The sequence below is a fragment of the Aptenodytes forsteri genome, unplaced genomic scaffold (genome assembly GCF_000699145.1).
Source record: "Aptenodytes forsteri isolate BGI_AS27 unplaced genomic scaffold, ASM69914v1 Scaffold486, whole genome shotgun sequence".
In the NCBI taxonomy this organism is placed as follows: domain Eukaryota; kingdom Metazoa; phylum Chordata; class Aves; order Sphenisciformes; family Spheniscidae; genus Aptenodytes; species Aptenodytes forsteri.
Window position 1 is genome coordinate 1,233,384 of NW_008795717.1, and position 23,182 is coordinate 1,256,565.

Sequence of the window (23,182 nt, forward strand, 5' to 3'; positions counted from 1 at the left end):
TACAGATTTAGAAAGATGCCAAGAATGTTTCCCTTTCACTCATTCCAAATTTTAGACCATTGAGGTCTGAACCTCAATACTTTAATACTGTCAGTGACACTAATTAAAATCTTTTCCTAGTTACATTGTATTCTCTCTCACCGTCCAAACCACAAAAGCAGTTTTCTTTGAACTGTTTGAAATTCTTTTTTGATATAAAGATATTAGTTCCTGCTAAATATTTCTGACTTCCCCCAAAGTAATTAAAACTCATGTCATCCTGCTTTACATAAAGCTTTTACAATCATTTATCTGCTACAGACTCTTTCCCACCTCATGTTATGCAACACTAAAAAACTTGATCAAATCTTTACTCATCTGCTTCCTTTGCTAAAGGTTACCAAAACTATTCAGATCTAGAACATAGTATTTTTGTGAAGCTATTTGTCTTTCAATAACTCAATTGCCTTTTTCATTTCTTCAATAGCTCCAGCTTCCAGAAGCATATTTTCCCAGACATTGACAGTAGGTAAAGCAGCAGAAAAACTAGTAACGCTTCACAACGATAAAACAAAAAAAATCTGTTTTAATCAAAAGAAATTTAGATAGCAACAAAAAAAATTAAACTTACTTTCTAAATATAAAACAGCAGTTAGAAGAATGGCCTAAATATCAAGAACTAATCACTAAAATGAGCAGTTTCTAAATAAGCCAAAAAGTCTGTTTTAAGTTAGATTATGCACTCAATGATAATGATCTTGTCCTCCCATTCTTAACTCTTAAGGAAAATTACTCTAAAAGGTAGCCCTCTTAAAAGGGGATTTTAAAAGCAGTGGTGAAAAAAAGTTGGCCTAATCACACAATGTCATCTTTTCACATGGAAACAAGGGTATTTGATCATTCTAGCTGTGTATCCATCTCCTCCAACTCCATACCCAATGCATCTTGTATCTCTTGGCCAACCATTCAGGAAAAGCAGGGATCACAAAAAAGATTTTTATTTTTACTTTTTACAAGTTTTCCTTAACAAATGGACAGCTGTGAAGATGCGAGCAACCCTAAACCCCCTGTATTTGATCCACCTGACAAGAGGAACAGCTGAAATATGCTGCCCAGGAACCCTTTGTCAAGCTGCCAGACCCAGCAAGAGTGCACAGGGGACACAGACAGGAGCAAGGAATAACGCTGAGTGAAGGAATATAAGTTGTCATGGGTGCATTTGAGGGATGGCAAGAAGGAGGGAGAAAAAAAGCAGGGGTGTGTGTGCACATGCTTGTGCACACAGGGCATAGGAACATACAGGGAGAAGCCAGAGGACTGCTGCTGGGGTGGAGGGATAAGTAGAAATCCTTCTAATCCCAGGTGTTATTAGTTCTAACATTCACAGAAAAATCTGGTTATTTTTTTCTTTTTTGGGGGGTGGGGCTGACTAGGAGAAAAGACTGAAGGCTTTGTGGGTTTTGGGTCTGGTTTTTTGGTTTTGTTTTTTTTTTTTTTTTCCCACTTAAAAGGAAGATCTCAGGGGTTTTTGTTTTGGCTGCAGAATTAGAAATTGTCTTTTCTTTTTTAGTATTAGAAAATCAGTTATTGAGAAAGATGAATAAAATAATTAAGAGCCAAAATACAGAATTACAGCTGTAAAATATATTGAGAAAGGTGAATTTGCTGAATAACGGAAAGACAGTATTTAACAAAAAAGAATCACTTTAGACAGCCCCAGAAGATCTTTTTTCTTAAGACAGGCAGAGGCTAAGAAGTCACAGCAGAGAAAAAAATACATAAAACCCCATTGTAGAACAGCTTAACTTCTGTAATTCTTTCCTTTTTTCCCCCCTCCCAATGATGTAATTGCAAAGAATAAAAAAACAAAACAAAAATGCCTGGATACAGATGTTGACTATTTTCTGAATACTCAGAACTTTCGCACATGCCTAGGGAAAAACAGGTGCTGTGTTTCTGAAGTGGTGTGTGCTTCTGAGCGCTTAAGGGAAGTCATAGGCGCTTTCCTCTCTAAAGATGATTTCCCTTTCTCCCCCTCAAATGGTAACATATTAGCATACTGCCATGAAATATTTCTGATACATTTTAGTATCAGTTTAAAAATTAAACCCAACAAATTTAAAGTATTAGACTGATTGTTTTCTTTTTAATGGATACGTAAGAAAGAATTAGTAGATCTAAATATCTAAATTACTTGTATATACAGGTCTTTATTACAGGTTTCACCAGTTCCAGAGAATTTACTCCAGAATGAGGTAACTGCTGGGACCCAGGTGACTTCACTTCTATGTCATGAGACAGCTGTTAGATGCAGCTCTCTGCAGACAGACAAGGTTGGTCAGCCCCTCACACCAAGACCGACCAGCACCTTCACAGCCTCATCTCTAGAATGAATCACTTCCAGGTTAGCCAAAGGCAGGCCAGGGAATAAACACCATTAAAATAAAAACAAAATACCAAAACCAATTTTGTTTTTAATGGATACGTAAGAAAGAATTAGTAGATCTAAATATCTAAATTACTTGTATATACAGGTCTTTATTACAGGTTTCACCAGTTCCAGAGAATTTACTCCAGAATGAGGTAACTGCTGGGACCCAGGTGACTTCACTTCTATGTCATGAGACAGCTGTTAGATGCAGCTCTCTGCAGACAGACAAGGTTGGTCAGCCCCTCACACCAAGACCGACCAGCACCTTCACAGCCTCATCTCTAGAATGAATCACTTCCAGGTTAGCCAAAGGCAGGCCAGGGAATAAACACCATTAAAATAAAAACAAAATACCAAAACCAAGTATATTTACACCGCTGTGCAACAGAACACCAGTAAGGGAAAAACTGCAAAGAAGTCTATAGCAAAAGAAGATTGAAAATGCAGTAGTGCCAGCAGGAAACACCCAAGTAGCTCTGGAGCTGGAAAGACTGGAGACGCTAGATAAGACAGGGAGGTTTGTGCTTCATGGGAAAAACATAAATATAGATTTGGATGGTGGTGGTGTTGCTTTTTGATCAGTGGACACTTTTCAAGCAATTAGCATTTCAAAAATCATCTCTACATCCTGCATCATTTTCCAGGGGGTGCTATCAAAAACAGTATCATTTAATGCAGCACCTGATACGCATTCTTTTCCTAGAAAGGCATCAGCCAGACTGCAGTAGTGTGTTGTTATACTAAGGCAGTCCTTTCCCTCATATAAATAGAAGAGCACAAAAAGGGGGTGACTCAAGAATAAAACGAGCTACCAATTTATCCTGTTGGACAAAGCCACCAAAGTGGGTTTTAGGTGTGATCATATCGGTAGTCATTTTGGAGTGGTACTTTCTTCTCGCTGGCGTTGTTTGGAGCGTGGGGTTGTTTCAGTTTTGCTTGTTTCTGTTACACCTACAGCAACTGTGAGCATTTCATATTTGTGTGAGAAATCTACATTTGGACTGCAATTTTTCAGGTGGCAAGCTGTCACATTGAACCCCATGTGTGATTGCTTTCAGTTGAGATGACTCTCTTTAAAGGTCTGTTACACATCTGGTTTCATGATGTCTCTATTCTTATCATGGGAGATATACAACATTATAAATCATTTTTACAGAGGAAGAGATTTTAGGGTATTCTAGTTAACCAGCACCAATTAAAAAAAAAAAGAAAAAAGACTCGATCTATTATTGTACATGACAATTCCCATCCCTTTCTCTCCATTACTTGAAAACTTATGTGACAGTCTTCCTTTTTTAAAGAAAGTACCACTATGAAATATTTCTCTCTTTTTTGATACTATTAAGTTTTCTTTCTTGTGAAATAAACAGCAAATGAAGGACTACTTCAAAATAGATACCGTATCTCCATGTTTTGAATTAAAAAAGCCAGTTATAATATTCATATCCAAAGACACAAATTTAAAACTGCATCCAACTCCTGTTACGTTCTATAAACAAACACTGTTACAAAAATACTGCATGAACTTTTGGTCTCTTAACAGGCAGAATTTAAGAAGAAAATGACATAACCTTTCAAACCAGAGTTACAAGAAACCGTGGAGTTCAAAATAAATACCACAGGAAGACAGTGGATATGTTTCATGCATGCTGCCTATGTTCCTACTCACAAGTCCACACAAAGCACCTATCTTGTCAATATGATTGATTTCTTTATGCCAGATTAACATTTGTGGTGAAAGAAGGGACAAGTCCCTAAGAGGTCAGAACGAAGAGCATAAGAAAGGATATTTCATGCCTAGATAAATCAGCTGCAGCATCACAAAAATTTGCACAGGATAACCTCAAAAAATCATCTCTCTGTATGATACCTTGGGCACAAGCTAACTGTGATTCATTTGTGTGTGCAAATGTACTTGCCAAAGCTATCTCATTTAACAAAGAGGGTCATTGCCCAAATTAGAGATAAATGCATATATACAAAGTACCAGTTATACCCTTAATTAAGACGTAGCCGTGACTGGATCAAAAAGAATTACAATCATTGCTATAAAACTGTTAGAGGAAAACAGTCATTTTAGCATAGTTCTCTGTAAAGACTCTTTTCCACTAATTTCCCAACCCCTAGGATTAATGAAACTGAAATACGAGTATATGATGATACATTTTTTCAGATTATTTTCTGCATTTCTTAATATCACAGCAACAGAGCACAGAAGACCTATTGAAAAGGAACAATTCTGCTATATAGTCTTACACAATTAAGAATAGGATTCAAGGATTTCTTTATGGGACTGGTTCTGAGAAAAGACTTAGTGAGAGTTACAGGATACCCCAAAGAGGAACACACATTCAACTTCACAGTGTTGGAAAGGGGAGGATGGGGAAGGGTAAGAGTTTCTGATCGCACTAGTTTGCTTAAAATTTTGAGTGCTAACATGACAATTCCCTGCAACTCAACTTATGATGTTGTTTCAGCAACATCTTCTAAGAAAAGCACCGCATTACATACATCAAACAAAAACTTCTTACCTATGACTTCCATCCAGATTTGATTTGTGGATGAAATTCAGTTTAGCATCTGCCCAGTAAAGCTTCTGTTCCTCATAATCCAACGTCAGTCCATTCGGCCAATATATGTCCGTGTTGACTATAATGGAGCGGTTTGAGCCATCCATCCCAGCACGTTCTATCTTTGGCACTTCTCCCCAGTCTGTCCAATACATGAACCTATTTAAAAAGAGAAAAGACAAAAAAAAGAAAGCAATCACATATAAATCTACAACTGGAACATTGGATACAACTTCCAGTAAAGGCAAAGGCGCTCTCTATTCTGTAGAGACAATGCCTATGGAGCTCTGTTCTATTGGGTAAGGTACACACGTCCTGTGAAACACAACGGAATAAAGTTACTTTACAAAAAGCTGAAGACAAACAACTTAAGACAAACCCACAGCACTATGTCACGTTATACTTCATGTGTTTCTTTCGTTCTTTGGGTCAAGTGAGAAAATTGGGGCTATCCAACGGATCTTGACAATAATCTCAGAATTCAACATTAAACAGCAAAGATAGATATTACAGACTATCATAAGAAGGGAAACAGAAAAAGAAGGCGTGTGGACTTATAGTGGACATAGCAGTTGCATGCGAAGCAGTGAAGTGGATTTGATGGAAGACCAATTCATGTCCTTTTTTTCCAGAGAAATTCAGAGACAGGCAGCTAAGTCAACATGTTTAGAAGTACAGTTTGCACCCACCGACGGGGCAAAACACACCATAAAATCTTTTAAGACTGGGGAAGCAAGTTTTAAAACATGTTAGCATATATTGCCACATATTTAAACATTATTTAGCAAGTAGTGGGGGGAGGGAAGTTACCTAGTTGCATTTAAGACTGAGGTGAAGCAAGGGAAATGACTTTATTATGGCTGGAGACTAGCGGGGGTAAGAATATTTGTCCCTTTTCTGCAGGTGGTAGAAAATGGATTTACTTTTGTGGGTTGTTAACAGAATGCATAACTAAACAAAAGTAACATATAATATAAACAGATTAGACAAAGCATGTCAATGAAGCTTGCTCTGTTTTGTTGTTGCAGTTGGGACAGACAAGAAGACTACTGTCCTAAATTGCTTCTCATAACCCCATGACATCTACCAGCATACCTGCTTGTATCTGTGCTCCCTAACCTGGCTCAGTCAAAACAATCCAGACTAGGAAAGATCTGAAGCCTTTAAACTAACCCAGATCATCACACAATCACAATATGTCACTATATGGTGCCCACATGTGAAGAGGCCTGGCCACCCATCCTTTAAGGAAAAACAAATGTGCAACACATTTAAGAAACATTTGCAGATCAAGTTATTCTTGGCAAAGAATTATTTTTTTTATTTTAAAAAGTCAGGAAATTCCATGTCATATTTTCCCCCTTAATTCATGTCTACAATGTGTTTGTTTTAATGCACAGCTATATCTGCGGACAGAAATGCAGCTGATTAACACGAATATTGCCCTATTCGATCCCAAGTGAGTCATTCTTTATGGAGCAACGTTCCTGTCTTAAACACAGAGCACAAATATCTGAAGAGAACATGTGAGATTGCTGTAGACACAAATGAGTGCTACAGAGAAACTGTTTTTCCATCAGGAAGAAGAAAAAAACAACAAATAAATTTTCAGATAGGTAGCACAGTAGCAAGTCACCTGGTCAAGCTATGCAGTAAGAAAGCTACATACCTGAAAAAAGAAAAGTTAAAAAAAGTCAGGCAGCATTTCACCAGCAAGCACGTGTGAGAAAGAAGAGAGAAAAAGAGAGATTTATTTAAACTTCTTTAAAAAGACCCTTCTTTGCCCCAGCTGTCAAGTCCTAGAGTTCCAAATACTTTATCAAGGTTAATAGGTTCCAAGGCTCTGGCCACCCTGCTAGACCGATTTTTCAGGCTGCAACAGCTCATTAGTCGTTGTATAGCCTTCATCTTCCTCCCCATCTCCCTGAATGCATTCCAGTGCACAGCTCCATGAACACTTCCCCTTGCACGCAGGGTGTAGGTTTCTATAGCTGCCTGAACCAGCACGGGTGCCAACAACAGTCACTTTCTTACTCACAAAGTGTACTTAGGCCCTTTTCTGCAACAGCTGAGCAAGTACAGGGTATAGGCACAGGGAATAGGAGCAGGAGGGATGGGAAGAACTGTGTAAAACAGCTGGAAGAAATGTCCCCGTCGTAACCATGCTTTAAGTTAACTGCAACTGCTAAGAGGCAAGGGAGACCTGGCTAACATCCAAGGGAGAATGGGGGGGACAGACAGATGGACATGACTGCAAATTCCCATTACTGCAGAGGTCTTTCTACAGATTTTTCTACAGAAATCTCAGATCCCTCTTCCAGGTAGTATCGAACTGTTCACATATGTGTGCTGGTTCCTCACTTCTGGAAGGCTTACAGATTCTTGTTTCATTATATAATGGTTGGTAAGTAATCCATACGGAGACCATACAGAAAGTAAGATGTTATGACATACATACTTATTGAACAATGGTAAGCCAGTCATACAGTCAAGGTAAGGGTCACACTCCCTCCTCCCCATCCTCTTCAAACATGTTTAATTATTTCCGTTTAAAAAAAAAACAAAAACAACAGCTACCACCAAAGCCCACAGGGTAGAGCAAAATATTAACTGAAAAGTAATGCCTTGTGCTAAATTATGGCATTCAGATACCACCAGAAGGCTACTGTTCTGTTTGCCTCTCTTCTCACCTAGTTATACCTTCCTATAAAGTTTAAATCCAAGAATCAAGATTTTAATTCTAGGCCAGAAGAGGAGAAAATAAAAATTTAAAATTAAAATCTATACTACCCTTTGAACTTTAAGGAAAAAACCCATATGTATGTAGCATGTTTACTGTACAGTGGTACAGGCACAGAATTGGGCTCCATGCTGGGCAATCCCAAATCCTTAAGATCCAGAGGGCAATATACAGACATGCTGTAACTGACTTCAGCAAGCCTGCTTGGGTCCAGAAACAGGAATGCTTTCTCATTGCTTCTTAACTTTGGCTGATACTGTTATTCCAGGCAGTTACAACCAGGACAGGCTGGTACTAGAGCTCTGGACCTGTCCAGCTGCTTGTTACTGCCTCCTTGCTGAAGGTCAGCCCCCACGAGGCTCAACGTCAGGGATTGCAAGCCCAGACCTTGCTGCTGTACTTTACATACCAGCTACTTCATCCAAACTCATGTTTGCAAGGAGTTTAAAACTAGTATGGAGAAGCTGTAGTGCAGCAACACAATCTGCAAAACTGAATAAACGTACCCCTAATGCCTAGGGATTTTTAAACATACATGGCATACTTTCTTACCTAACAGGAGTACCAGACTTAGCAGGAAATGCTTTTATTTAGTATCAAATCAATCCACATATAGAGCCAAGTATCTTCAACCTAATAAGAAATAATACCACAGCTGATTAAAATTGATACTGTTAATCTAGTCTTCTTTTTCCTACTTAAATAATTAACCACTGTATTTTTAAAAACTTTGGTTTTAATCAAAAGACCTTAATATTTTGAACTGCTTCATTATTTTTCACCTGTTGTATTTTCTCCATACTGTTAAATGCCACACTTGTCAGGCTTTCTTAGCAGACTTTGGAAATGGTTGCAAGCTGTTACAAAAATCTAACAGAAAAACAACAACAAAGTGTATTTCTATTTATCTACGCTTGTAATTTTAATATTAGGGACTCACATCAGGAAACGATACAGCCCCCCCCCAAGGCATTAAGGCACATCAAGTATTTGACATACACTTATAGAAAAGAGGAAGGTTCTTAGACTGCAGTACTTGTTATACTGGTATTTTGTTTGACTGTGGCTCAGAACGTTGGTTTATCTTATGAGGTTATACCACCAATAAAAATTATGAACAAATTGAGGAAGAGCTTTGATGGTTTTTCCCTACAAACTTTTTTCTATGCATCTTTAGAGTCAGTGTTTTTTAAATTTTGTGTCTCAGGTAGGTAAGGTGAACCCAGGCAATAAAACTTCCTCTTAAAAGGCATCAGATATCACTATGCACTGTACAGCTGTAACTTCACAGTTTTGATTTGCCCGAAATTAAAAGGTTCTGCCATGGCAAAGAAAAAGAGGAAACAGCGTTTCTTGGTTCCATTCTGTGTGATGAACAAATATAATAAATAACAGAGCTTCTTTTCTAAAAAGCTCATAAAGTCTAGGCACGCTGATGGCAGAACATCCCACATACGTAGAAAAAAGCTTGCAGAGTACAAATGCCAAGATTAAATGCTATAATTTAGCAGTGATTTCTGACAGTATGCACAGAGGGAGAGAAATTCATCGCCAGCACCCATCAGCTTTGCAACTTTCTGATCTGCACTGCTCCCCAACACTGATGCAGATCCTTTCAGCCCAACTATCCCGTACGAAACTAGGCTCCTGCTAGGAGTGTCATTAAAACACCAGCCCCCGTGGAGATGCATGCAACTGTTTCACTCACTGAACAGAGATACACCACGTGACACTTAGCTGATTTTAAGGCAGTTAATTGGGACACCTTACAGGGCAGGAAAACGTTTACCTTCCTGAACGTTACTCAGTAGGAAGAGCAGCTGCTTAATTGGGACAGCCAATTATTTGGTGAGGCCCTTCACAATCAATGCTCCAACTTTGCAATTATTCTCGTTTCAGCCCCTAAGAACCTCTGAACTCTACAGGGACCCAAACAGCCACCAAACTTCAGAGCCCGCAGAGGTTTCAGAAGTGCAGCAACCCCTGTGGAGCTCATCAGCCCTGCAGTGGTCCTTGTAAAACGCAGCCCGCTCCGGCTCCAGCACTAGCAGGACTGGCAAGAAAGAAGAAATACAAGGTTAAATGATAGGCACTGGAGTAGTTCAGGAAAATTACGCACAATAAATATTTGTTTGGCTAGCGAAAATAACTCTTGACTTAAGAAGAAGAAATGTTTGTGGCCCTTCAGGAATTTAACAAAAGAGATTCGAATCAAGTGACCCTTCAGGTATCCTTAACAGAAACTTCTTGAGGCAGGTTGACAGAGGGATGGAAACTGCAATCCAGAAGGACATAATAAGTATTGAATGAAACAGAAAATGTATTTTCAAATAAGGGGACTAAAAGTACCACAGGAAGATTTTAGTACAAAGTTTCTCAACTGATTGCAAAATTCAGGAAATATTTTCAGTCCTCCAAGAGGAGCAAAAAACGCACATAGCAAATTAAATATGGAGATAATTCTTCATAAAAGAGAGGAGGAAATATACCTTTCAGATACAGTCAAGATAAACATGAGAGAAAAGATGTTCTTAGCTAGCTGAGAACTGTACTCTCTTACAGTAGCTTGTCTCTGTGAATAAGTAAGCATGGACATTAGTTGAATGTCATTTTCAGAGTTGCTCTACGATAATTTCTTATGTTAACATTCAACGCACTCAAGATTATTTTTTGTTCAAATTAACTTATCCTATGCAGCTTTTCAGCTGCCTCTACAACATCACTCTTGCACATACTAACAGCAGCTATGTGGGGAATGGGTGTGCAGTAAGTAGTGAGCTATTAACATCCTAACACACTGAATTTTCTTGCCTCAAACTTACTGGTTTTAGGAGCCCACAGGCTCCTAACAAAGCTGCAGTTTCTCATTTCAGCTGGCTCAGAACCACCTGTCTTAAGCATTGCTACATACACCGGACAAAAACAAAACAAGATTTCCTTCACTGAAAACCAAGCCTTTTTTATTTTACTCTCCTCAAAAGCATCAGTGTGCCTAGCAAATGACTGAACAACCCAGATGTGCTCAAAATGATTGACAAGCAAGCACCAGCAGACCAAGACACACCTTTTTAAATCCCCTCACCCCATCCCCCCATACCCATCCCCTGCATCCTGGTGAAGGCTGGAGGCCTGGCAGAACTCCACAGGTGCTTGCACTTCAGCTATTCCATTTCACAGCCTAGATTATTAGTGCTCAGACCATCAAAACTAGACATGAGTCTGTCCAGTGACTCCAACACAATGACCTGTAACAGACATGTCATCCTGCCACTGCTGCTAACAAAGCAGTAACCTTGTGCAGAAACAGAGGTCAGTAACGATGAACTACTGCAGCCTCCATAGCTGATCTGTCAGGGATGTTAAAAGACTCGACTGACAACAGGGAGAAATCAATGTGCAAAATTCCACATCTATGTATGTCTACCATACACTAGAAAAAGGTCTACTGGAACACATCTTTTATAAGGCATACAAATATTTTTCCCAGTATACTCTATACTGGTTCCCTCAAGAGGAAGAAGTTATCCTGCTGACAGTACTTTTAATGCAAATGACTGCATTTATCCTAGGATATCAGGCAGTATACTAATTAGGCAAAGACCCACCTGTAATCAGTATAGCAATATGAGTATTTCCATTTTAGAGCTGGCATTAGTCTCCTACTCAGACCTTATCTAGCAGGAGAAAAAATTATCACCCGACCTTCCCTTTTCTTGGAATTCATTTCTAAAATAAGGGATAAATTCAAACATTCCAGTTTTGGAAAGAAGAAAACCTGCGATGAAGTGATCAGAAGCCGATGCTTTGTTTCCAGCTCAGTATCAACACAGTATAAAACTAGAATGAGATTTTGGAGGTGGTTTTCACAAGCCCTGAAAAGAATACCTTAGCAAAAACATTGAAAGTCCTTCATAAGAAATCAACATGGAAGCACAAACTTACATGATATTCTCATTGCATAAACAGAAAGAAACAACTCAGTAGGCAAAAGTATCTCTCAGCCATCATGCCATCTGTTTTCAGGTATTCTAGTTTAAAGAATATGCTGGGCAATCTGACAAGAAAAACACAGATGAGAGACTGTTTTTCATTTTCACCCAGACATTTCTAAGAGTCCGTGGGAAGTAAGATTTGACTTAACTGTCAAACATACGCTGATGCCCTGCAGAGTCACATGCATGTGTTTGTCCTTTCGGTCACAGATCCCAAGGAAAAAGAGAAAGAGGTTCATTAAAAAACAAGAAGCATCTATTTTTGCTGAACACTTACAAAGGCACAATTTCAATTGTTTGAGCAGGTGGAAAGGTCTCTTGCTCCTTGAACTTGTAAATTAACCTTTCCTATCTCCAGACACAAAAGGTCTAACAACATGCCTTCCACAGTTACGAAACAGAAGCCATTTTCTGGATTCTCCTAGAGCAAGCAGGAAATAAAGCTTGTCAGAACTTAGCAGCATTTAAAAACAATATTTGAAACAACAATTTTCCCAGTTTAAGCCAAATAAATATAGAAAGAAACAATTTCCCCTCTCTGTTACCTATTTAACACCATCCCTAGACCCTAGCTGACTGCAAGATGGAAGCAAGATGCAGATGTGCTTTGGAAGGCCTCAGCCAGCCCTTTGCACAGGAATTGCTCCAGATGTAATACACCAGACCCTGAAAAGTTCAGCCAGTCTTTTAGCAGCAGGTAAGCCAACAGAAAACTAAAACATAAGTTAATGTAACAGGAGATGGACAAATTAACAAAAGGAAAAATCTTGCCTTCCAACCTACCTTGATTCTTCAACTATAACAAGAAAATAGCAGAGGAAAGCAAACCAGCTGGCAATTTTGACAGACTTTCAAAAAACAAACACACAAACAAAAAAACCCCCAACAACTGTGCCACAGTCTCTCAAGAGGCCAGGAAAGATGCTGAGCCAGGACTGCATGCTGCCACTGGGTAGCTCTTCAGGGCTGAGGAGTCTTGCAGAGGTCTGCCCTGGCAGTGCCTTGAGCTGTAGTCGCTCAGTGTTGCCCCAGAGGAGCCCACATACACAGAACCACCCATTTCAAACAGCCCTTAGAGATCCTATTAAAAGGTGCAGACCTACACATCTGTGAATGGAATAAAATGCTGAAAGCAAGTATAAAAGAATATTTAGCTACATTAAAACTACAAGTGGTGGAGAGCAGTGAGAAAACGGTGGGATCACTGTTCAGCATCTTTCCCAGATAAAATTTAAGGGTTTTGTACCATGAAAAATAATCTGTTTCTTTACAGGGATTTGCACTAAAAAGACAAACATTTGCACTGTAAATATTTAGTTTGTAAATGAGAATTTAAAGAGCCTTGAGCTGAAACTAGACAAGTCAGCTGCTACCATGAATTTTTCACTCCCTGCTTTGACACACAAGGATCTTTTCAGTACAGTCATAATCAAACTTACTTCTTATCTTTCAATAAAAAAACTGGGAGCATTCTTCTCCTTATCTCCCTATACATCCTGAATACAGGAAGTGGAGAAAGATTTTCCCTATACTTTTATCTTAAATTGAAGCCCTAGGAACACACTCACTTCTCCACGGCAGGAGAGCATGGTCATACATCCCAATCGCGTCACCCAGTGCATGAGGGCGAGAGGGAGAAATCTGCCATTTGGCATTCTGGGCTGTTTCTTACAAGTAAAAATCTAGTCATCCCATTGTACATTGCTGTGCAAAATTTTGAGTTATGAACTGCACACAGGGTACTACACAGATACATCAACTACACTCACATTAAACAGAATTTGCTGGTATAACTATCCTAGCAATCCTTAATGCAGATGCAGCTTACAACAGTCAAAGTTTTTATCCAAGACCTACTCACTTAACTTTATTCTCTGTTTTACTGGATTAAGTTGGGGCCCAATGAATTCCCTGAAGCACCTCAGGTACCAAGTGGGTACCTGTGCGAAGACATGAGAAGGCAGGATGGCACTGCCAGGAACAAGAGAAGAAAAGGGATTAAATTAGCTGAAAAAACTATCATGGAGATGCCCTGTCTTCCATCAACTGAAACCGGGGAACAGCATGTTCAGTATCATGAGATCCTTCTGCAATTTTTCCTCAGTGGTTTTTTTTTTTCTTTTTTATCATTGCAAGTCTTTCATCAGTAAAACATCCTCTTGTTATTCAGCCCCTCTCTCAGAACACTATTACCAACTGGATCATTTTTATGTTCTTGATTCTTGATTCCCGACTCCTCCAAGGAACCCTAATGAACTTTAATGCTCTACCAAACCAAGCTGGCTCTTACCCTTCATATCACATTTCCAGCACTCTGCTAATTCTTTTTTCATAGTTTCCATCCTATTGTTTGGTATGTCAATCAGGCTTACTTATATGTAATCATCATTCCTTAGGCTTTTTTTTTTTATTTTATTAAATGAATTCAAAATGTCATTTAGGACTTCAGTACATTTTCAGTGCAGTTCCTGTCCTTGTGATTTGTTTATCAGTTTGTTGATATGGAAACCAACCTGATGCCCTCACTAAGGAACACACAGGCAAGCAATTCATTCCTTTCAGCTTTTCTGAAATGGCTTTATTTCATCATTCCTAGGCTTTTTTTTTTTATTTTATTAAATGAATTCAAAATGTCATTTAGGACTTCAGTACATTTTCAGTGCAGTTCCTGTCCTTGTGATTTGTTTATCAGTTTGTTGATATGGAAACCAACCTGATGCCCTCACTAAGGAACACACAGGCAAGCAATTCATTCCTTTCAGCTTTTCTGAAATGGCTTTATTTGCCTTGACTGTTTTTTTTTTTTTCTTCTATACTTTGATCATCCACTAGCCTCACTAAATCGCTTACTCTCCTGTAAGAAAGCAGCATGCACCAATTAGTCTTTTCATACTACAAAATTACCAAAAATAAGGCCTTATTTTTAACCCATCAAAAGCTACATGATGTTCACTACAAAATAAACCAAAAAAAAAAAAAAGGAAAGAGGAGAGATTGCTCTATGGGGAGTAAAAAGAGTAGAAATAAAGGGACACACAATGTAATTAATGCATGACGAGACAGGCTACGTGACACTGGAGATTTGGTTAGAGCCCTAATTCTGGAGATACAAACCTAGCTGGGCTTGGCTTTTATTGAGAAAGAGGAATGTTTTCACAGAGCATTTAGAAAGGCCTGCTAAATGTGATCTGAATACCGGCCAAAGGCTTCACACTCTGATGAAACAAACATCCTTTCATTTTTATATTGAAAACATTATTGTCAAATAACTGAGATGTCTGAGACTTCACTCAATCTTTTTCTAGGTTAGAATTTGCAATAAAGGAAGTAAGACTGCTTTTACTTTTCCATTCCTAGTTTAAACAGCTTGACATCAAGTACTCAGATTCAATTTTTATGGAAAAAGTGGCTATGCATTCTACAGCAACTACACTTCTAGTATTTATGCACCTGGAATTCTGAAGTTAAAAATCAATTAAAGGAGCTTTAAATCCAAGTCATTAGCATTTCTCCCTACAAGCTTCTTTTGCAGGTCATTCACCTGCTCTTCTGGTAAGAGCCAACATTAACCATGCACACTGCATACAAATCACTTCCAGCACAGAGATGCATCAAAAGGGGTGGAAAAAAAAAAAATCCAAAATCCACCCCCAAGCACAGGCCTCACTCACAAGACATTTTCTAACAAGGCACAAAGAAAATGCCCACCAAACTATTACACTAAGGGGGGAAAACCCATGTATGCTTCCAATCACTCAGAAGTGTCAATTTAAAACTTTCAGCTCAACCCTGAATTGCTCTGAAGAAAAAAAAAAAAAAAAAAGAAAGAAAAAGCGCTGATCATTTGCCATCAGCTCACAGAATTTAAAATAATTATACTGAATGCCATTAAAAAATTTTGAAAAAATACAGGCTGTTTACAAACAAGCAGAGAAGTGCTCTTCCCTGTTTTCACTACAGCATCTGGAAAAAGAAAAAAAAAGGATCACATTTTGAACAACTTAACTAGATAAAACCGCAAGTTTTGAAACTCAGATGGTGCTTGGGAGGGGGAGTGGGAAATGGGTACTACAGACATGACACAAGGATATACTGATAAATGTTTTGGGAAAGGGAAAGCTACATTTATTTAGCAATAATGTTGCTTTCCTGCCCAATAAATACTATACAGATAAAACTGATGCAGCTGTTTGCAGTTGCTTTTGCCAGAGGCCCAACACCTCAGGGCTGCCACTTTTTCACCTCTCCTGCATCAATGCAGAAGGCAGAGAGTTGAGTCACTGATGCAGAAGGGACCAACAACTCCTCTCCTTACACCTACTGGCTGGCTACCTTCCTCTGCACTAATAAACGTACTTCAGGTCCTCTCTGAAGAATACGTCTCTCTTTCTTCCCTTACATCTCACACACAGAGTCTCCAAGCATCTCAAGCAAGCTAGCTATTTGCCAGCCCAGGCAGAAAAGATTAGCACCCCTCAGTCCAGAAGACATCATCTGGCCCAGGTTTTGTGAAGCGTGAAGGACCTTCTTGGGCTGCACCAATCCAAGGGGGCAAAGACAGTGCGAGCAGGGCGTGCTTGCTCTTCTTCCAGTCAGAAAACCTCCAAAGAGGTGAAAAAGAGGTGTTGGTGACAAGACAGGAGGAGAAAAATGTAGAGATGTGCAGAAATCTCAAGTATAGTGCTGGCACTGAAGGAGTCCACCTAGGTCAATCCTATTAGCTTCTGTTTTCAAAATCAGACATTTTACTTAGGATTTACCTCTGATACCAAAAAAACAGCCAAACCCAACATTATGTGGCACAATTCAGAAGAATTCAACACTAGAGGGTACTAAGCAGGGAGAAACCATGCAAACATAACAAGATCTGTCCGATTCAAAGCTTTTCCAGCAGAAGATAGTAATTTGAGTGGTTTTACAGAAAAACTCATGAAACTATTTTGGAGTATTTTAACAAAACAATGAAACTGGTCTTTGCATTTTACTTGCAAAACCAGCTGTCATGGTAAACAAAACACTAACCACATATAAAGTAAATTATATGCTAATACATATAAAACAAGCATAAGAAAAAAACCTCAAAAACAAATAGACATCTTTTCTATATCTAAATATATTGTGAATTTACAGTCCAGTACTTTAAAGACTCACTGTTAGATATGAGAGACTCTTCTACTATACAACTGTGTTATATTAGAAAGCTGGCAGTCTCTCTTATCCAGCTATAAAATGCTCCCCAATTTTCCACGTAGGGATAGAAAATGACAGCTTTAAACATGTGATTTAATCTGATATAATATTTGTTGCTGTGTTTTCACTCACTACAGTTCATCTATTAAAAATCTGCAGAAAAAAGGCACAGAGAAAATAGAGTTGGGAACATTAAACTTGAGCATAGCAAAATCCAACATGCACAGGTGGGGAAATTTCTTACTGCTCTGAAACAGTGGGAGAAATCCGCCTATTGAAACCGAGGAACACAGAAGGAGCTCAGGCACTAACACTGTTTGAACAGGTTGCAAGAGGGCAGGAGGGAAGTTTTAGAAGTGCCTCTTTTACTCCACTTCTTCCCTACTTTAAGACTTTTAAAGAAAAAAAAAACCAAACACAAACCCAAAAAACAAGAAAACCCACCAAGTTACATCTTGTTAAAAAAAAAAAGTGCCTGGTACATTTGTGTTTTTAGTAATTTTGTGGGTACTCAGCACAATGATGGTTAATTCATTTTATAAGCATAATATATATGCTCAATAATTTACCCTTCAGAACAGCCTTTTGGAGACACCACCACTATTGGTCCTTATCAAAGGGGAACGGTCACTCTCCCACATTCAGCAGGATTTAAGCCAGCAGAACACATGAAAAGGCATTTCTGCTTGTACATAGATACAATTGTTGCAAATTGATTTTTAGTTTTGATTTTGCTCTAGGGCCAAACTTACTGTTCCATTTAACAGGAATCTAACATATCCAGCTAACTCAAGAAGAACATTTGGAAAAATAATGTAAAACGTGAGAACATCCAGAGGGAAAACTGAGAAGTTCAGGCCTGGAATGCTTAAAACCTGCAACACACAATGCCACAGAAGAGCAAGTGATGCATGTGTTGATACACAGCCAGGAACTCCACTTCTAATACGGTTTTCTGTCTTTTAAACTTGGTGTTGTGATGTTCCCTTACCTTTATGTTTCTTTCATAATACTTTGTTACCAGACTTGTTTTAACAGGGAGAAACCCACAGTCCTCTGTGCCATTCTGCAGGTGCCTTTTCAGCTGCCCCCAAAAATGCAGAAAAGGGCGACTGAATTTGTAAGTGAAGACCTAACAGATTGGATACTGAGCAAGGTAAGTGGAGAGCATGCTCTGTTCTGAATTATAAATGTGCCACTGAAAACCTGACACACAGATTTTAAACATTACAAAACAAAATTGGACACCAGACAGTATCTGAGTTTTTATGGGAATTACTTCATACAAGTAAATTTATTTTGCAAGTGGAAACCAGTGTACTAAAGGACATACAAATACATGGTACGGATATTACCTGTCCCCCCAACAGATAATTTTCTAAACTCTTGTCCACAGCCAAGAAGTGAGTGAAAGCAAAAGTTGAAGCCACAGGAAAAAAAAATATACAAGGTAAGAAGGGAAGGGAGCAATCCTAGAGACAGGAGTACACAAAAAGTTTAGTTCCTTCCTCGTGGTGGTACCAGCCTTGGGTAAGCTTCACCCAGAACTGAACACAACTATGACAGCAGTTATTGACGCTTTGGAAGAAGTTTGCACTAGATACAAAATCTTCAAGGGAGCAAAAGGACAGAGGAGCTCATAGGAATACGGAAACATTACGTGTAGCAAAGCACATGTGAAGAAAAGCTGATGGCTGATGACGATCTTGTGTTAGACCTAAGCCCAACATGCTAAAGAAACATTACCAGCTGGGAATCCAGATATGGAGGAGGTTAAGTCTTAAAGATATAGTGCAGAATAGCACTCAAATCTTGCCAAAATTAACTAATAATTTAGATGAAAGAAGTCAGGAACAATAACCAGAAATCCGTAGATTCAGTAGCAAATTCAAGAAGTTAAAAGCATCTTGATAAAACCTCCCAGCACAACTACACTTCAACAGCAAGCTACAGCTAAGCAGAAGCAGCACCAACTTAATGATCAGCAGTTCTAAACTAGTAATTAAATTCACACAAAAAATGCATTTATACTAAATTACCAACTAATACGTAAACTCAGGTCACAGTTTGATCTGTAGTCTTTACACTAGGCAAGATCAACTAGTCTCCAATGTACAACTGTTAATTCCCAGGGGTGGGAATGCAACACATGAGAGAGAAGTGTTTGCAGCTGCCACGCTACTCTGTTCTTTCTGACCACTGACATACAACATGGTGGGTTTCAGCCCTTTTTCCACTACAGGAATTGCTCTAGTGGGAAGCTATATCCCTGTTACACCCAAAAGCAGAGGTTTGAGTTCTTGGTATAACACTATTCCTCTCCACTATTACTTAACTATAACTTCATTTAAGAGTTTCTCAAGTCGACTGAACACTGCATCCATTCGCCATCAACCCAAGTCCGCCAAGCAACTGTGTATCACTCTAGTAAACTCTGAAGCAGGACAGCATTAGTATCCTTTTTTTTGAAGAGGACCAAGCATTTCTACTCCAAAACTCTTCTAAGAGTCACAATTACAATCTTAAGGGTGAAAAAGATTGGGGCTGAAAGATAGCTTCATTAATAGAGGCAGCACTGAGCATGACTGCTGACAGCTTGAGACTTGTGTCCAAGCCATGCATAATTTACAGGTTTTGCTGTGTATGATTTCTGTCCCAAGGCAAAGTACGATTAATTCATCTAGGTTCTGGGTTTTCCTTTAAGCTTACATTTTCCATGGAAATGCATTAACATGCTCATACAACCCGACCCCTCAAAGTTTTGCATCAGCCAGCACTCGTAACAAAATATAAGAAAGTAAAATCCCAGATTATGTATGCATACGTATGGATATTCTTTGCCCTAAGAGCTGAGTTTACGTACATCAGGGATGCACTAAAATCTCAAGTGCAACAATTTCTGAAAACTATCTGTGTACATTTCCAAAAAACTGTATTTTGCTCTAAATTTAATTTATTCCTTTCATATCAGGTCCAATTTAGCCTGTCCATTCCATGGTCTGCTTCAGAAAACAATACATTCTTTTGTTGTAAGTCACGAAAAGTAATCCCATCATGCTTGTTATCCAATTTTACCAAAGGCTTTTAACTGCTTTATTGACAATTACTGTTTAACTAACTACTCTTCTCTGAACTGAATTTAATTGTAATAGAATAGATCTACAGTTCTGTAAATGACACACACAGAAAAAATTTGGGATTACCACTGAGGACAAAAATACATTTGGAAAAGAACTATATGAAGAAATTCAAATAAGAGGACAGAGTTATTCTAGTAATACACAGAAGTGGTTCCAACGGTAAGGCTTTCCCCCAAGTGTGTAAAAATATAGACAGTGAATTTAGTCAGGGGAGTCTTAACTCTTCATGACCTTGCTCCTGTGGTTTTTCGTGGACTGCACTGTGAAGCTGCCAGAATAGGTTGGTTTTGCACACTGATACATAGTGAGGAGGAGGCAGAGGACACACACAGACCAGGGAAGACTGTGATTCAATGGCACCTGACACTGACAGCTTGGCAGAACCAGGCCAATTGCACAAAAGGAATAGCTAGACCAGAAGGATATACTCTGTTACTTTAGAAGGGAAACAAATGCACATTTACCCTAACTTGACTAATTAAAAATCCAAGAAAATAGGCACTGCAGCTTTTTCACAGCATGGGGAAAGAAAATGGACTTATTGATGGCAGTAGGGCTAGCCCTAGCTGCTGAAAGCTTCTTCTAACCAACTCCCTTCCTACATCAATAACAATGCCAATCCCAGAGCCACAACTCATAAATTTAAAGAAAGGGGGTGGGGGCCTTGAGATATTTTTTCCAACTCGAGTCTAATTGTCCAATGTCTTCAGAATCAACTGAATGAGTTGACATAACTACTTGAGAAAGGGCTTTTCCAGGCCAGCAAGAATTCATTCTGTAAACGAGTCTTTTTCTAGGATAGGAACTTGAGCCATATTCAATACCATGCTCTGTACTCAGGGAAGCAAAGAAGCTGAAGTTCCAAGTAATACATAAAATTACAGGGTTGTACATATTGATGGCTTTATTATTGCCTTAAGATTTTCGTACGAAAATCTTCTCTACTCAGAACCCTTCAGTGCTCCTCTGTGTTGGGCCGCAATGCCTAATAGAAGATTTTCTGAATTTGCTTTCGAAATGACTGCTATAACAACCATAAGGGCTTCTATTAAAAGGAAAAAAAAAAGAAAAAAATAGTATAAGGCTTCAATTTGCTTCATAGACAAAACAATTATTTTAACGGAGATTAAAAAGACACTTGCCTTCATCACAGTTTTATCAGAACAGTGCTTTAATGACTGCGAGAGTCTAAAATACATGCAAGCCAGTCTCGTGTTACTGAATCAAGGTCGATGTCCACTAGGGAGCCTCCAGTGCAGCAATTTTTACAAAGCTCTATTTTCTTGAACTGGAATAGGAGAGTGAGATGACCCTTTTGCTCAGTCTTTTACACCACATTAAGAAATTACCCAATAAACTCACATTTACAGTGTTTTATTTTAGGGGGCATTTTTGTTTTTAAACTCGATTGTTTAATTATAGTCATTTTTCAAAACAAGAATGTAGATTTTTGCCTCCTTCCTTTTTATGGTCGATAAAAGCAATTGCGCTCACAAAGTTTAGCACTGAAACAAATCATTATTATTTCTAAATAATCAGAGTCCTCTGATGGGAAGCGGCATCAAACACAAGGTCCAATTTTAGAACTCAATTCCAAAGGGTGAGCTTGCCAGCTAGGCTCCTCAAACGAGAGGTGGAGAGAAGAAGTAGCTTCCTGCAGAGGTTACACTACTGCTCTGACTCAGCCCAAAGAGAAAGCCACCCTTCTCCAGTGACTGTAAAGGGAGTTGAGCTGGCTAGCTCAACTCGGGCAGTTGGGTACCTAAGTATGGCATGGGAATATCTCCCCTCAAAGATCATTTTCTGGCTAACTTTCAAACAGAAAGGCACAAACTCTCTTTCTTTTTTGGGGTCCAAGATAACAGTGAAAGAAATAAGGCTTTCTCAGCTTGGCAAGAACTCAGCTTTCACTTAAATCCTAACAAGAGAGGTTACTATGTCGTTTTCTGTTCTTTTCAGAGGCAGAGTCACCAATCCAAACTGATGTCAATGAGGCAGTTATATCTGGGACTAAGCAAAGGCACCAAATTCTGCTATTGAAGCAGGGATATCTCCCCCTCTGTAGGTAGCTCTTAAAGAGATATGAAACTTCTGTTAAAGCAGGGGCTGTTTTTTCTTCAGCACAAAGAAAAAGCAAGCTTTTTCTAGGTCATTTAAATAAACTTTACACACATTGACTATCTGTTACAAAAAACAACAGTACCAGAGATCTATGTGCTGCTTTTTCTGTTGTGCGTCCCCTGCAATGAACTGGCATATGCCTCAGCCCTCTCCATTAGCCGTACTTCTAAGACAAGACACAACCACTCTAGTGTTGACTAATTGGCAAAATCTCTGGAACAAAAACAACCCAACAATGCAAGTTTCTCTGTGAACACTGGAATTAAGAAAACTTGGTCTTCTAGAGAGGCATGTCATGGCTGGATTCCTTGACATCTAATGAAAACAGAGGCACTGAATGAAGCATGTCCAGCAGCTACAGCATTTGGAGCAGGTATGTCCCATGTGGGTGCCCTGTTACAGACCTGCACGATGTCACCGGGCTCCCACCAGGAGGTGAAGCTGGGGCCCAACTTGACTGAAATTGAGCAACAAATTGCAAAGATCAAATTGGGACTTATTTTCTGACTTATGCTCAGATACCTACAGTATTCACACACGCATCATATAATAACTACAAATGGTGCTTGTCCCTATTTTTAGGCTATTGTCAGCTCCTAGACCCATCAATTTGTGTGTGTGTGCTTGTTGCTAGCTTAACATAACCCAACCTCATACGCTCAGTGTAAAGAGCTGTGAACATTGCTCTTCTCGGCTATACAAACCTCAGATGCATAAACCTGTAACCTCAGAGGAACTAATTAACAGTACAGCAAAATTCTGCAGCAACCCTTTTCCTTAGCACTCGTACATGTGACCCAAGGTTGGGAGTGGAAATTGCCACCCATCACCAACTCTCCCATATTTGTAACATGTTTTGGCTTTTAATCACATCAGCAGAGGTAGCAAGAGACACCAAACATCCATGGCATGAAATATGTGGAAAGCTAGACAGCTAACAGAGCTGTTGGTAAAGCTTCTTGTACAGAGAAACATTAGCTCTTTCAGTACCACTGAAGGGAACAGCTTACTGCTTGTTT

The 23,182-nt window shown here is 39.0% G+C and overlaps 1 protein-coding gene across 1 annotated transcript in view; it reads right to left on the minus strand.

Moving 5' to 3' along the window:
* The window catches only part of LRP6 (LDL receptor related protein 6), a 113,260-nt gene that overhangs the window by 67,155 nt on the left and 22,923 nt on the right, over positions 1-23,182 (minus strand). The window contains exon 2 of the mRNA XM_009283542.2: positions 4,942-5,139. Within this exon, the coding sequence (XP_009281817.1) occupies positions 4,942-5,135 (194 nt within the window). The 5' untranslated portion in view covers positions 5,136-5,139. The remainder of the gene's footprint in view (positions 1-4,941; positions 5,140-23,182) is intronic.